General features: G+C 32.5%; 1 protein-coding gene across 1 annotated transcript; it reads left to right on the forward strand.

Moving 5' to 3' along the window:
• Nucleotides 1-422: 422 nt before the first annotated feature.
• LOTGIDRAFT_229832 (hypothetical protein) lies at nt 423-14,586 on the forward strand (the record flags this gene model as incomplete). Its single annotated transcript, XM_009068369.1, has 16 exons — nt 423-523; nt 1,916-1,986; nt 2,382-2,511; nt 2,781-2,837; nt 4,401-4,468; nt 5,257-5,384; nt 8,531-8,732; nt 8,994-9,074; nt 9,308-9,351; nt 9,758-9,871; nt 10,354-10,455; nt 10,671-10,726; nt 11,880-11,943; nt 12,108-12,230; nt 12,545-12,718; nt 13,050-14,586. 16 exons carry the CDS (start codon nt 423-425, stop codon nt 13,125-13,127), a joined length of 1,593 nt encoding a protein of 530 aa, XP_009066617.1. The 3' UTR covers nt 13,128-14,586.
• Between the last annotated feature and the right edge of the window lie 931 nt (nt 14,587-15,517).

Here is a 15,517-nt window from a genome sequence, read left to right on the forward strand (position 1 = left end):
CCGATAAATCCAAAATACCAAGTAATTATCCTTAAAACTACATGGCCATCTCGCAAGGTCCATATCAGGTCAAATTGTACATGACGATTAACATAATATAAAACATTAAATGCCTTGTTGAGATATATTATCCTTCAATAAAATTCCAATTAGTTAGTCAATTAGTACTTAGTCTTATGGATTTATCAGAATATACAGGATATGTTCAGAAATCAAGATTTAGGTGTTCTAGAGACATATTTCATTATTGTAGTACCAGCCAATGACTAAATAATCGGTTACCTCCCTCAGCAAACTCATTCTTTTCCTTTAGAAGTAAAAACAACGATTTGTTAAATATTTGCTTTTCCAGTCGGTTCTGGTCGTAGTTCTTTTCATACGCATTTGAGGCTAGTTAATCGTGAATAAGAACAGGAAGCAAGATGGAAGCGTTTCTCGAAAAAGCTGTGGCAGTTGGTAAAGATAAACACCCGAGGAATAAAAACAAGCATATTCAGTATGGAACAGCCGGATTCAGAACTTTGTAGGTTAACAAAGCATCATATTGATTGAATTTATCAATTATCAGTTGAATTTCCTTATAATCCCTAGCGGTAATCGGAATTCAAAGGGTTGTCTGCTGGAGTGTAGTCCAACACAAGAAGTCACGTGATCAACTAGCGGATTCCTTGTAAGCAGAAAAAAACCACAATGTGGGCCATATTCTTATGTTTTTTCAATGAAGTTAAGCAATAAATCACGCTACGTAGGCCTATCTTATTTTGTCAGTCCCTTTTTTATTTTTCTAATCATTGATTTTTGAAAGAATTGTCACTAGTTATAATAATGAAATTATATTAAAGATAAATACTAAAGTGTATCCATACATACAATGTGTTTTTCTCGACTTATGTATAGATCAAACATTGTACACGAAAATAGGTGACGCATTTTGCCGTCGTTGTCGAATTGGTTACTCATGAAATATGGGTCAAAGTGAGGGATTCATAAAGAAAATTGAAGCAAACCAATTTTAATTATTTTGTAGAATATCTGAGGAAACATCTAAGACATGAAAAAAAATTTCTATTTTTTAACTTCGATGAAATTCTGTGTTAAATCCTTATATGCCCGAAAATAGGTTACACCACTGTATTGGTATTGTCATTGGTATGTGCATGTGGCCGTCTAATCTATTTAGTAAATGTTGACATATGCGTAGCCTATTATTTACACAAGTATTTTTACATTGCCGTCGCTCCTGTCCGTTCACATTTCGTGTAGGCGCGATAGTGTCTACAGTTTTTATCCGATTTTGATGTAACTTGGTATGCATGTATATATTGATGAGATCTTGATCAAGTTCGAAATTGGTAATAATCGGATGAACAGTGTCCGAGTTATTGCCCTTGACTTAGTAAAAACACGTCAAATTTTCCTTGTCGACACAATGGAGACTACAGTTTTTATCTGATCTTCAGGAAACTTTGTTTGCATGTGTGTGTTGATAAGATCTTAGTCAAGTTCGAAATTGGTAATAATCGGATGAACTGTTTCAGAGTTATTGCCCTTGACTTAATAAAAACGCGTCAAATTTGCCTTTATCCAATCTTGATGAAACTATATATGATGAGATCACGATCAAGTAAGAAATTTGTAATAATCGGATGAACAGTGTCCGAGTTATTGCTCTTGTGTGTACAGCGCCGAGACATTGTTCATGTTTGAATTTGATGAAACTTTTATGAACTGTTTCAGGTTTTTGCCTTGACTTATAGATGATTTTAAGATTATTTGAAAATTCATTATTAAGCCACTAAAGATTTTGTTATCATTTCTGACAGCTGGTTGTGGGCGTATGTTACCATGCCTGGCAAACTATCTTTATTTACATTGGCAAAGAATTTCAAAAGGACAGTGATTTGAAATTTTTCAGGGCTGAGGAACTTGATCATGTTATCTACAGAATGGGAATATTGGCAGTCATTGCATCAAAATCAAGGAAAGGTAATTTGATTTAATTTAATCCGCATCCTCAGAACCAAGTTCTTTTGCTTCATATTCTCAGTCTATTGTCTGAATAAAATAGAATTTTTTCTTGAATGTTTTCTAGTATTTAAATGATTATTGGAATAGCAGCCTCGAAATAGAAGGCCCTGTACTGTTAGTCTTGGAATGTCTTTGCATTGATAAAAACATAAACATAAGCACACATTGTGAGGTTTGAAATTGAGGGAAATGTGTTTCTTTTCAATGTAAATTGAAAAAAGTCAAAAAAATTGTTGCTTTGCTTAGACAATAAAAACTATATAATAAACAACTGATAAAGGATCAATTAAAGCACAAAACAAGTTAAGATTTATTATCTCTTATGTCAAGGATTTGCTCTGTTTTATTTATAGCTACCATTGGAGTAATGATAACTGCCTCACACAATCCAGAGAAAGATAATGGAGTCAAATTAATAGATTGCCATGGAGAAATGATGCCAGCTTCATGGGAGAAATCAGCTACTGTACTTGCTAATGTTGGGTAAAATAAGGAGTAAATGTTTATGTCACTCCCTAGTCACTGTCTCATATTGGGTTAATTTTGTATTTTGAACATAAAAAAATCTGGATGGTGCATTTCATGTTTTTTCTTACAATTTACATGTCACAGCATGATCAGACTAAAATGTTATCCCCTAATCTTAATCAAATCAAATGCTCTGTTCGATAACAGATTTTCTTACTATTAGGAATTCTTGGAAACTCATTGTTAAACATTGACTATTATCTACTATTATAGTATTATTTCAGGGATGATGAATTGATAGCTGCTATAAAGTCCATTTTTTCTGCTGAGAATATTGACTGGTCTGTTGCAGCTAAAGTTATTTCTGGAAAAGATACAAGGCTAGTATATATAAATAATCATTAATAAGCATAATTTTATGATAGTTTCTAGTATTTTGTTAGCCAAGATATATGTGTCCAACCTTTGTACAAGAGTTTTGCAAAGTTTTTGATCCCTCTCAGTTAAAATTTTTGGTGATAAATCTTGTAAATGTGTACATAAATTTAGTATTTTCCACTCAATTGTTCACCCAGATCAAATTCTGTGAAGTGTTGACACCTTGCATACCTGAGTAAAAACTAATATATTGATAAATAATGAGTCCACTAATGACACTCACTTCTGTGCAATAAGGAAATTTTTATACGCCCACATGGAAATGTGGACATATATTGCTGTTTCCCCTTTCTGTCGGTCTGTCCACATTTCTTGTGAGCACTTTAAAGACTACAGTTTTCATTTATGAATGAAATTTGGTGTGATGATTTATATTTATGAGATCTAAGTCAAGTTCAACGTTTTTTGAAATATTGCCCTTGACAAAATTTGTTTGTTAGCGAATAGACACGAGTTTTTATTTGATTTTAATGAAATTTGGTCTGATGAATTCATGAGAATGAGATGAGATAATGAGATCTGAGTCAGGTATGAATAAGATGATTCTTTAATGAACATGAAATGGGGGCGTAAATTGCCGTCACCCATGTCCGTCCGTCCGTCACCCATGTCCCTCCGTCCGTCCGTCCACAATTGCTCGTAAACACTCTACAAGACACAATTCTTGACAGATTTTGACGAAACTTGGTGTGAGTGTTCGTAATCACCCAAGGATGAACCCTATTGAAAATCAGAAGAATCGAAAAATATTTAGCATGAGTTATTGCCCTTGGTTTTGAAAACGCGTTTAATTTTTAACTTGTAAATACTCTAGAAGGCACAATTCTTGACGGATTTTGATGAAACATGGCATGAGTGTTTGTTATCACCCAAGAATAAACCCTATTGAAAAGCAGAAAAATCGAAAAATATTTAGTATGAGTTATTGCCCTTGTTCTTAAAAACGCGTTCAATTTTTAGCTCGTAATCACTTTAGAAGACACAATTCTTGACAGATTTTGATGAAACTTGGTGTGAATGTTTGTAACCACCAAAGAATGAACCCTATTGAAAATCAGAAGAATCGAAAAATATTTAGTATGAGTGATCCTTGTTCTTGAAAAAGCTTTCAAATTTAGCTCTAATACACTAGATTGTTGCTGGATTTTGACAATACTTGGTTTTATTATTCAGTCCCGCGCTGAAGATTGAATATTTGCCTTCTAGAGTGTTCACGAGCTAAAGTTCTAATACAATGATTTTTCGATGAAGGGCATTTGAGTTATTGCTATTGATTTAGAAAAAAATCTGGAATAATTATAATAAATAACTATAATGCATTATGAAGAATAAAAGAATAAAATGCATATTTGAGTCACTGAAGACTGTTGTTATTTCTGACAGTTTGTAGTGGGCTTATGTTACCTTGCCTGGAAAGCTATCTTTTGAATATTTAATGAATTTTGCTTCTGCAATTACAGACCAAGTAGTGAACAATTATCTCAAAGTTTACAAGATGGTGTAGTTGTTATGGGAGGTGAATATATAGATTTTGGTAGGTAAAGCTTCTATCAACATTTATAGATTAATTGTGATCTGTGCCCATTCTCTCAACTTGTCCTAAAATATTACAAATTTCTATTGTGTTTTACTGAGACTGAGTAGTTAAATATTCATGATGTCACAAGATTTTCAAAAAGGTCAATCACAATTTACAAACACAGTCACGAGATACATGAATATTATGTAGGTACGGGAAAAAGGTTGCTTTATTAACATACAGTATGCTAGAGGAAGATGTTACAAGGTTGTTTTTTGTTTATTTTTATACGCCCACATGAGTATATTGTCGCTACATCAACAAATGCTTGTAAACACTCTAAAAGGCACAATTCTTGACTGATTTTAACGAAATTTGGTTTGATTGTTTGTAATCACACAAGGATGAACCCTATTGAAAATCAGAAGCATTGAAACATATTTAGTTTGAGTTATTGCCCTTGTTCTTAAAAACGCCATTTAGAATATAAACACTCTAGAAGGCCCTATTATTGACAAATTTTGACGAAACTTGGTCGTATCATACGGTATCGCCCTAAAAAGTTCAAAAGAAGTGTAAGACTTACAGTTGAATTTTTCATACTGGTAATTGTTACTGTACTGCCATATATTTTTATTTAAAATCAAAGCTGCCAGTGCGCTTATATAATCTTGCCTGGCAAGCTATCTTCTCTGTCAAAATGCATAAGTCACACAAGAGGCTGGTATGGGAAATTTAATGATTAACTCAAGTCCCTCTGGTTCCTTGTTGAAGTTAATATAACTTAAGATGGTTATTTTCAGGATTACTAAGTACCCCACAATTACATTATTTAGTAGTATGTACTAATACTAATGGTGGTTATGGACAACCCACTGAAGAAGGGTATTATGTTAAATTATCAAAAGCATTCCTAGATTTATGTCAAGAGGTAATTTGGTTTGGATATTTGAAAAGTTCAGGTTAATTTTTATATGCCCACATGGAAATGTGGACATATATTGCTGTCCGTCCACATTTGTTGTATGCACGACAGAGGCTACAGTTTTTATCTGATCTTGATGAAACTTGGTATGCATGTATATATTGATGAGAACTCAGTCAAGTTTGAAATTGGTAATAATCAGATGAGCGGTTTTAGACTTATTGCCTTTGATTTAGTAGAAATGCGTTAAATTTGGCTTGTATGCAAGATAAAGGCTGCAATTTTTATCCGATCTTGATGAAACTTAGTATGCATGTATATATTGATGAGATATCGGTCAAGTTTGAAATTGGTAATAATCGGATGAACGGTGTCTGAGTTATTGCCCTTGATTTGGTAAAAATGCTTGTATGCACGATAAAGGCTGTATTTTTTATCCCATCTTGATGAAACTTAGTATGCATGTATACATTGATGAGATCTCAGTTAAGTTGAAATTGGTAACAATCGGGTGAACGGTTTTGGAGTTATTACACTTAGATACTGCTTCATTGTAACGGGATTGCTACTCGCTGGCGGACTTCAAATATTTCTCAGTAACGATTTTTCTGACCTTGCTGTGCGGAGTACTTGGCTGTGAGATGGGGTTGGCTTCTGCTAAAGACCACAGCGTGAACTGACCTTCTTGTAGTGGTTCTTCAAATGGGTTGCCTCTCTCTCAGGAATATGCTGCTTATCATGGACACTGGTGATCTGGAACACCCGTTCATGAACAGTAACTTCTACACCATGCACAGTTTCTTGGTTCCTTACATCAATTCCTGTGGCCACAATACTGCCTTGATGGTAAAGTTCTTGTTCTAGTCCACGTTTAACTGCTGGTGTGGTTCTGCGTCTGCTACACAGGTGGCCTGAGAGACCTCTAGTTCAATGTATTCTGATGGTATCATATCTTCATCTGTGAGACCTTCAGCGTCTAGGAGCTCTAACATGGAAAACTCGGTACGCGGGTCTTGCCCAAATACTCCTGCATATGGTGGCTTGCTTGTGGTACTGCTGTTGGAAGTGTTTATAGCATAGTTAACAAACAGAAGTCCCTGAGACCAACCTTGATCTGTATGTTCTTGTAACCACTTGCCTAGTTTCTTCTGAATGTCACCATTTCCACACTCAACACATCCTTGTGACTGGGGGTGTCTTGGACGACCTTGTAAAATCACCAACCTGGCCACAACTTCTTCAGTTCATCAATAACCTGGTTCACAAATTCTCGTCCATTATCAGAGTGAAGCAGTCTTGGACATCCAAATAAACAAAAAGTCTGAACAAGTCTCTCTGCCACTCCAGCTGCATGCTTAGATACTAGAGGGTAAATCCAACTAAACTTAGTAAAATGGTCTGGCATGTGCAATATCCACTTGTCTGGTCTACTTGTCATATCTATAAGGTCTATTTGCACTCTTGTTAGGTAACCCAAAGATATGATAGGCTTACTGGTCTGTGGTTGTTTCAGTGGTTGACGAACACTACGTGTGGAACATGTCTTCAGGAAGTGTTGAATTGCTTCGTGTCTGATCCACCCATAGTTGTTGCGAACCTCGTCCCATGTCTTGTCACGTCCAGAGTGAGCAATACCTCCATGACATCTGAAAAGATATATATTATTTATTAATGATAAGTTATAAGATTTACATATTGCTCAAAATAATAATAAAATACATGTAATAACACATTTTTTATTTTAGACATTGATCTGGCAACCGACTCCTGTATAGTACCATGTATGTGATACGAAAATAAAAATCAGGTTTATGTGTCAAAATGACAAAATCAAAAGTTTGAGGTTCTTAGTGATTATATACACAATGAAAACTCCCTCTTGATGGTAACATTCATCTCTTCTTTGGTGACTATAGGATGGGAAGTCTTCTTACAGTACAAAATATCTGTTGATCCAATTGTGTGAAGCTTAAAATGTTTATTACACCAGAATTTGAACTGAGCAGTATCCGTACACTTTGCTCGTTTAGGTAGCTTTAATGCAGCAATTGCACGATCATACTTTTCTTGTGTTACAAAATAGGTATCTTTATTTCTATTAGACAGACTAGCAACTGTTTCATCTAACAACCTGTAGAACTCTGTTTGAGCTGGAGAAGACATTGCGATGGTTTAATCTGTCTCCTTCAGAAACATGTAATGAATTGGCACCACAGAATGGCCACTTTATATATGTTTCTTGAGCCAAATATAATCAATTAACTGGATAATGTCAAGTTGTGGATTAATAGGAGTTAATATTAGATGATATTTCTCAAAATATATATTATTAATTAACTTGAACAAATATAATCAATTAACTGGATAATGTCAATTTGTTGTTGAATGTCCTTCCAAATTGTGATATTAACATCACTAGTGAATGTCTTTCTTTAATTTACACATTCAAAAAAAAGAAAAAAAAAAGCCAAAAATTTGTGCAGAAAATATAGTTTACATACATGAAGGAATCGGTTAATTTAAGTCCTGAAACTTGTTCAGGAGGATTCCAAATTGTCCTAGGACAAAGTTCAATTTAAGTTTCTCCTAGGACAATTTAAAATTGCCATAGGAGAAACTCTAATTGGAGTTTGTACTAGGACAAAGTAAAATTGGACTTTGTCCTAGGGGGTTTTTAAATTCTCCTAGATTTTAGTTTCTACTGTGATATGGACAAGATCTCCGTCAAGTTGAAATTGGTAACAATCGGGTGAACGGTTTTGGAGTTGTTGCCTTTGAATTAATTTATTGCATCTAATTTGGCTTGAAGGACTGATAGAGACTACATTTTTTATACTATCTTGATGAAACTTGATATGAGATCTTAGTAAAGCTTGAAATTATTAAAAATCGGATGACTGATTTCACATATTAAACCACCACTTTGTTATTATTTCTGACAGCTGGTAGTGGACATATGTTACCTTGCCTGGCAAGCTATCTTTTAGTCATGTCAGGGAGTGTTCCTGCTCTTGTATTAGTCAATTAAGTATTTCAATTTAATAAATCATACTGAAACTGACATTGCTTTGAGCTTTATTTTGATGTTGATGAACTCTTGATGTAATGCAAAATGCTTTTAACTATAATTGTTTATTATTTTCTTCTTATAGCAAGATTCTCGATCATTAAAACATTATAAAAAGAAGTTGTATGTTGATGGTGCAAATGGTGTTGGTGCTGAAAAATTAAAACTGCTATTAAAACATTTAAATAACTTATTAGATATAGAAATCTTTAATGATGGGACAGAAGGAAAACTCAATTATCAATGTGGTGCTGATTATGTAAAGGTTCAACAAAAATTACCACTAGGTCAGTGAAAAATACACTGTTTTTAATTTAAAAAGAAAAGAAATTTCCTTAATAAATCGATATATGTATCTCCTATGGAATGTAACTGTATTGAAAGCATTGCAACTGATATATTGATATATGGAAACATGGAAGCAATTTTCAGATTTATGATATTTTGAACTGTACTTTCACCATAAACTTAAAGATGAAAATGAAGCTGTCAGTGTTTAGCTTTTTTTTTAACATAGTGTAATTAGGTACTATATGGTATTATTGTAGGTATGAAAGTTGAAGGGGGTGTAAGATGTGCTTCTTATGATGGTGATGCTGACAGAATTGTTTATTATTATTTAGATCAAGGTAAGCATAGATATGTCTTTACTTATCTCACCATTACAAGGCATTCAAGACTAACAATTTGAAATTGAAGCTGTATTGACAGGATGAACACCTGTCTGGTATGATTTCAATTATGATATTTATGTAGTACATATCTGTTTTTGAATTTCCTGGGTATACTAGAATAATAATCTTATCTAATTGTATAAATCTAAAAGTTATATAGTGAAAGGTGTGACTGATTTATATTTCAGATGGTATATTTAGATTACTAGATGGTGATAAAATAGCTACATTAGTAAGTTTTCCTGAGTAATCATTGGTAATTTGAACAGTTCTAGAAGTATAAAGATACTTGTTTATGACTATCATCTGGTTCCATGTTCAGTAAAATATCATTAACTTTAACTCCCATGTTTGTACCAGCTGGTCTGATTATGGAGTTTACATCTGAAACTGATTTTATTACAGCTAATGGCACAAAATAGGTAATTGCCTGTGCCAATCAAAAACATACAGCTTATGGTTGATAACCATGATGTATGTTTTCATGCGAATATATTCAACATTTAGTGACAAAGTTATTCTCCTGTTTTGCTGTCATTTTAAAAAAAACTGGATAGTGCCCTAATTTTTAATGATATCATAATCCAAACAACATATACCCAAGTTGAATGTGACCCTTTTTCACTATCATTTTTTAGGTGGCTGGTTATTTACAAGATTTAGTAAGTAGGAGTGGATTAGATTTAAACCTAGGATTAGTACAAACAGCTTATGCCAATGGTAGTTCAACTCAGTATATCACACAGCAGTTGGTAAGCATAAATAAAAAATTTTTTACCAAAAATTGGGAACCACTTCAACTCAATCAACCATTCCTTAGCTGATTTGAAGGTGATACTGATTGAGCAAGTAATCAATCCCAAGACATGAAGACTATACAGGGAGAACTTTTGAACACTGCCTCAACTTCTGTACTCAATATTCAGTTTGATTCCCAAATAATACCATTTGTATCCCCCTTTTTGATAATAATTATTATTTATATACTTTACAGTAATGGCTTGGATAAATATAAGAAAATTTTTTAGATTTGTATCGTAGGCCTACAAAACCTTTCCAAATTACTTACTTCTGCTTATTTGACTAAATATAGCACATTATATTGAACAATAACTTGTTACTTTCAATCACCCTAATCCCTTAAGTGAAGAGGGAATGATTTTAGTGTTGCATAAATTGATATCAAATACAAATCTCTCTCAATTTTCTGTATTAAGAATGTCTTCGATTTCAGAAAGTTCCTGTAGCCTGTGTGCCAACTGGGGTAAAACATTTACATCATAAAGCACAAGATTTTGATATTGGTGTATATTTTGAAGCTAATGGACATGGAACTGTAAGACTGAATTTATTTTAAGTGTATAGATCTTTATAATTTCATTTTATGACAAAGACTTTAAAATACAAGACACAAAAAGATAACAACAAGCTTATACAAAATGAGCATGACTTTTTGGGAAAAAACATGTGAGCAACTATATAATTGCCTTTAATATGCTATTATTCCTCTTTCTTTTTCTGAGTATTTCAATTCTATATTTATTTGTCTAGGTGTTATTTAGTGATACTGCAATGAAGAAGGTAAAAGAAGCCAAACAAGGTTCAAGGTAAATATTAAGAATTTTAAAGATATTTACATTTACATGTACTATAAATGATGTCTTTTTATACGCCCACATGAAATGGGGTGTTCAATAAAATATAAGACACACAAACCATTTCACAAAGTTTTTTACTGGTCCATTTTTGGTTGATCCAAATAATGTGGATACTGTATAGCACAACACATCGGTAAACATTCAAAAAAATAATCTGCTATAGAAAAAACTTTAGGACTATTTAGTTTTTTCTATAGCAGATTATTTTTTTGAATGTTTATACATGAAATGGGGGGCGTATATTGCCGTCACCCATGTCCGGCCTTCGGTTCACAATTGCTCGTAAACACTCTACAAGGCACAATTCTTGACTGATTTCGACGAAACTTGGTATGGTTGTTTGTAATCACCCAAACATGAACCCTATTGAAAATCAGAAAGATCGAAAAATAATTAGTATGAGTTATTGCCCTTGTTCTTGAAATTTTAGCTTGTAAACACTCTAGAAGGCACAATTCTTGATGGATTTTGACGAAACTTGGTGTGAATGTTGGTTATCACCCATGGATAAACCCTATTGAAAATCAGAAAAAGCGAAAAATATTTAGCATGAGTTATTTCCCTTGTTCTTAATTTGTAACTTGTAAACACTCTAGAAGGCACAATTCTTGACGGATTTTAACGAAACTTGACTTGACTGTTTGTTATAAGCCAAGGATAAAGCCTGTTGAAAATCAGAAAAATCGAAAAATATTTAGTATGAGTTATTGCCCTTGTTCTTGAAATCTTGTTCAATTTGTAGCTCGTAAAAATTCTAGAAGGCATGATTCTGACAAAGCTTGGTTTTATTATTCAGTACCGCCCTGAAAATTGAATATTTGTCTTTTAGAGTTTTCACGAGCTAAAGATTGAACATGTTTTCAAGAACAAGGGCAATAACTCATACTCAATATTATTCAGTATCGCTCTAAAGAGTTCAATAGAAGTGTTTTACTGAAGGTTGAATATTTCATACAGGTGATTGTTACTGTACTGCTAAATATTTTTATTCAAAATCAAAGCTGCCAGTGGGTGTATATAACCTTGCCTGGCAAGCTATCTTTTATGCTACTGAACATCAAGTCTTAGATTGCAACATTTTTATTGAATGATTCTATTTCAGTTTAAGTTCAGACAAGAGACAAATAATTGTACGACTTTCGACAATGATAGATTTAATTAATCAGGTTAGTTAATTTTTTTTCTTTTTATTAACCTCACCTAAAATCTCTATAAATAAAAGATTAATAGTGTGGTGATGCTAATAATCAGCTAGTGAATACTTTGCTATTATAATATAGATTTTCCTGTATTACAAACAAGAATGTTATTTTGACTTAACTTATTGTAGACAGTAGGTGATGCTCTATCTGATATGTTATTAGTGGAAGTTATTCTGAGAACACATGATTGGAACCCTGGTTTATGGAATAAATGTTATACTGATCTTCCTAACAGACAGCTTAAAGTCAAGGTTAGTTATTTTCTGAAAGCATTATGGATTATAATAATATAGTGTGTAGTTTATTAACATATTAATGCACAATAAGATACAAAAGTCATCATAAACAGTATCATATCAACAACTTGCCATCTATAACATCCATGTTTGATATGTGCCTGTTGTAGAGGTGTAAAAGACTTTTATACTTTGTGACAAGAGTAGTAATTTTTAGTCAGAGTGATTTTGTACTGGTAATATTAAGAGTTACATGTCTAGACACTATTGAAAGATAAATAAATATATGTAATAAATTTGTTCAGTAAGAAATGTACTATTGTCTGTAGGTTAAAGATAGGAATGTTATATCAACTACTGATGCTGAGAGAAAGGTTGTGACACCAGAAGGTTTACAATCAGCTATTGATAATATTGTATCAGAATATAAACAAGGTAGATCCTTTGTACGACCATCTGGTACTGAAGATGTTGTTAGAGTTTATGCTGAGGCTGATACACAGGTAATTTATGGTTTTTAAACAAAAAAATGATATGATTTGTTTTCATGAAATAAATGCAAACTGAACATAAATGACAAAGCTATAAAGAGAATTGTATAAGATATATCCTTATGACATAAATGAAAAAGAAAAGAAATAGAGCAATGATACTATTAAGAACAGATTGCAAATGCAGAAACTTCAAATTTTAAATCTATTGATTGATTGTATTCTCTACAGTGTAACCAGCTTCTCACAGATCATGCCAGTCACTAAGTCAACCCAAAACCCAACCTACTGTTAGAATAGTGCTTAATTCAAATGAACTTAATCTCAAATCCATTCATTACAGGAAAATACTGATAAATTGGCTAAAGCTGTTGGACTAAAGGTTTATGAATTAGCTGGTGGCATTGGTGACAAACCATAGACTCTTCTATGACATTAATGAACAAATTATTTGTGACATAAAAAATGCTGGGAACAACAACTTTAGTTTGGTTTATAAGTTACTATATCAATGTTTTAAGAAAAGGGCCATATATATTTGATATATTCATTTTAATTTTTATAAAATGTTCAGCTTTATATATGTAAAATATGCAATACTTTAAGTGAAACAACGTCTAGGAATGAACATCAAATTGAAGTTCTCAAGAATGGTCAATATGAGTATATATTCATCAGTGAACTTACCTGGTGTCATAAAGTTACAACAGAATCCCTGTAAAATTTGGAAAATTGGAAAATTCATAAAACTAAGTAAATATTGAAAAACGCTTAATCTAAGTATTAAGCGTTTTTCAATAGTTAATTGCATCTTTATGGATAATTACTAAGTTTTTTGGATTTATCGGATTATATATTCTCTTATTGGCCAAGAATAAAGTTCTTAAATTTCATGTTCTTTCTTAGAGGTGGTATTCCTATAATGGCAATGCATTTAATGTATTTTGAATGTTTGTGGGATTTTTTTTTTATAAAGTTGTGATGATTGAAAACCTCTATATTTTGTTTTGTTATAGTATATATTATATTTTTGATAAATTTATCACAGATTAACCATTAATTGATTGTTTATTAGTATCATTAATATTTATGATAAATATATCACATTGTAACTAAATCGTGTCATGTTGATCAGCACAAATAACACTTAACTCAACACAATGAGACAAGGCTCTGTTCACATTAGTAAAGTTTACAGGATGATAACAAAAAAACAGAGAAGAATTGAGTGGAAATTGAAAATATTTTAATTATTAATGAAAAATGATATAAATTGCAAATAAAATGATTACATCACATTTATCCTTAAGTCATTACACATAATTTCATGCAGCCACATTCATTAGAATTAGGATAACACAAGCATATACTGATATGTACGTATAATGAAGACAATCATCCACATTGGCAATTGCAGAGCATTGCGTACTGCTTCAAGTTCAGAGTCCATTCAATATACACCTTTCACAAAACGAAACAGCCTGTAGCACACAGGGCCTCCAACCTGCATCACTGACAGAGGTTAACAGGGTTGAAAAACCTGAAGGTATTGTCTTCACTCCTGTCTAGATTGAATCCTCAACTTTCATGTTACTGTGGCACCCTCCCAAAAGTGAGAAACACAAAAGAAATTAGCTTCTAACACACAAATATATGGTAACCACACGTCCAAAATCAGCCTTGGTGCATGTCTTTATGAAGTTTACTCTAGCTTTATTATTCCTATCACAGATTGAGTCTTGGTGTGATCAGTTTAGTAGTATGGTACCCAATTACTATCATCGGCAGGATTTAACATACCAGTTACTAATAGTACTATATCTATAATCCACCAAATACCTACACCACCTAATGTTAATAATTTACCTACTGCTGTTCCTACAAAAATAAAAAAAAATTGACATTTCTAGTAAAATCTATGTGATGGATTCTCAAATGAATAAACACAAAAGGATTCAATAACCAAGTGTGAGAAAATATAATAAAACAAACCTGTGTGTCCTAAACAAAATCTGTCCATTCCAAGAAAACCAAGTAAAACTGAATATATTAATGTTGTTACAAAATAATGTCCATTATATCTACAAGTAATGAAACAAAATTATATATTATAATGATGCTAAACTAGATCCCAAGTAAGCAAGTCCTTGGTAGATTTGCATGGGAATTTTGATTTCATCAATATTTTCCATCCTGATTATGACAAAATGTTTTATTTCCTTGTTCATAAGATATTTTCCTTCCAAAACAGGACATTTATTTTAAGCATTTTTTCTTCTTAAATATAGGATAAAGTCCTGCCTACCATATAGTAAATTTCCAAAAAATATATATTGAACTACTTTGCAATGTGCAGACAAACAGGAAATTTTACTCAGGATGATAATGTGTGATGTACCAAAGATAACAATATTTACTTACTTTATACAAGGAAAATCACCATGTAAAAAAGTTCTATTTCCATAACATTCTATTCCAGGAAAAACTGTACACCACACTTTAGTTTTCTCTACATCTTCATATCTTTCTCCTCCCCACTATCAAAGGAAAAAGAGAGATTGTACTAAAACAATTTATACTATTGACTATTTATGTAAACCTTCTACACGATTCAAGATACACATGAGCTTTAAAGGAGCATTCTGATTTCAGTCAGAAAAATCTTTTGCTGAAATTTATGTATTCTGAACACAAATCTACAGAAATGTGTCCATGAACTTATCTGAAAGTTTTAACTTATAATAATAATAATAACTTTAATAACAAGGAGGGGGGGGGGGGGGGGGGGAAAAAATGCTGTTAACTTTATAA

Source organism: Lottia gigantea (genome assembly GCF_000327385.1).
Source record: "Lottia gigantea unplaced genomic scaffold LOTGIsca_9, whole genome shotgun sequence".
Lineage (NCBI taxonomy): Eukaryota > Metazoa > Mollusca > Gastropoda > Lottiidae > Lottia > Lottia gigantea.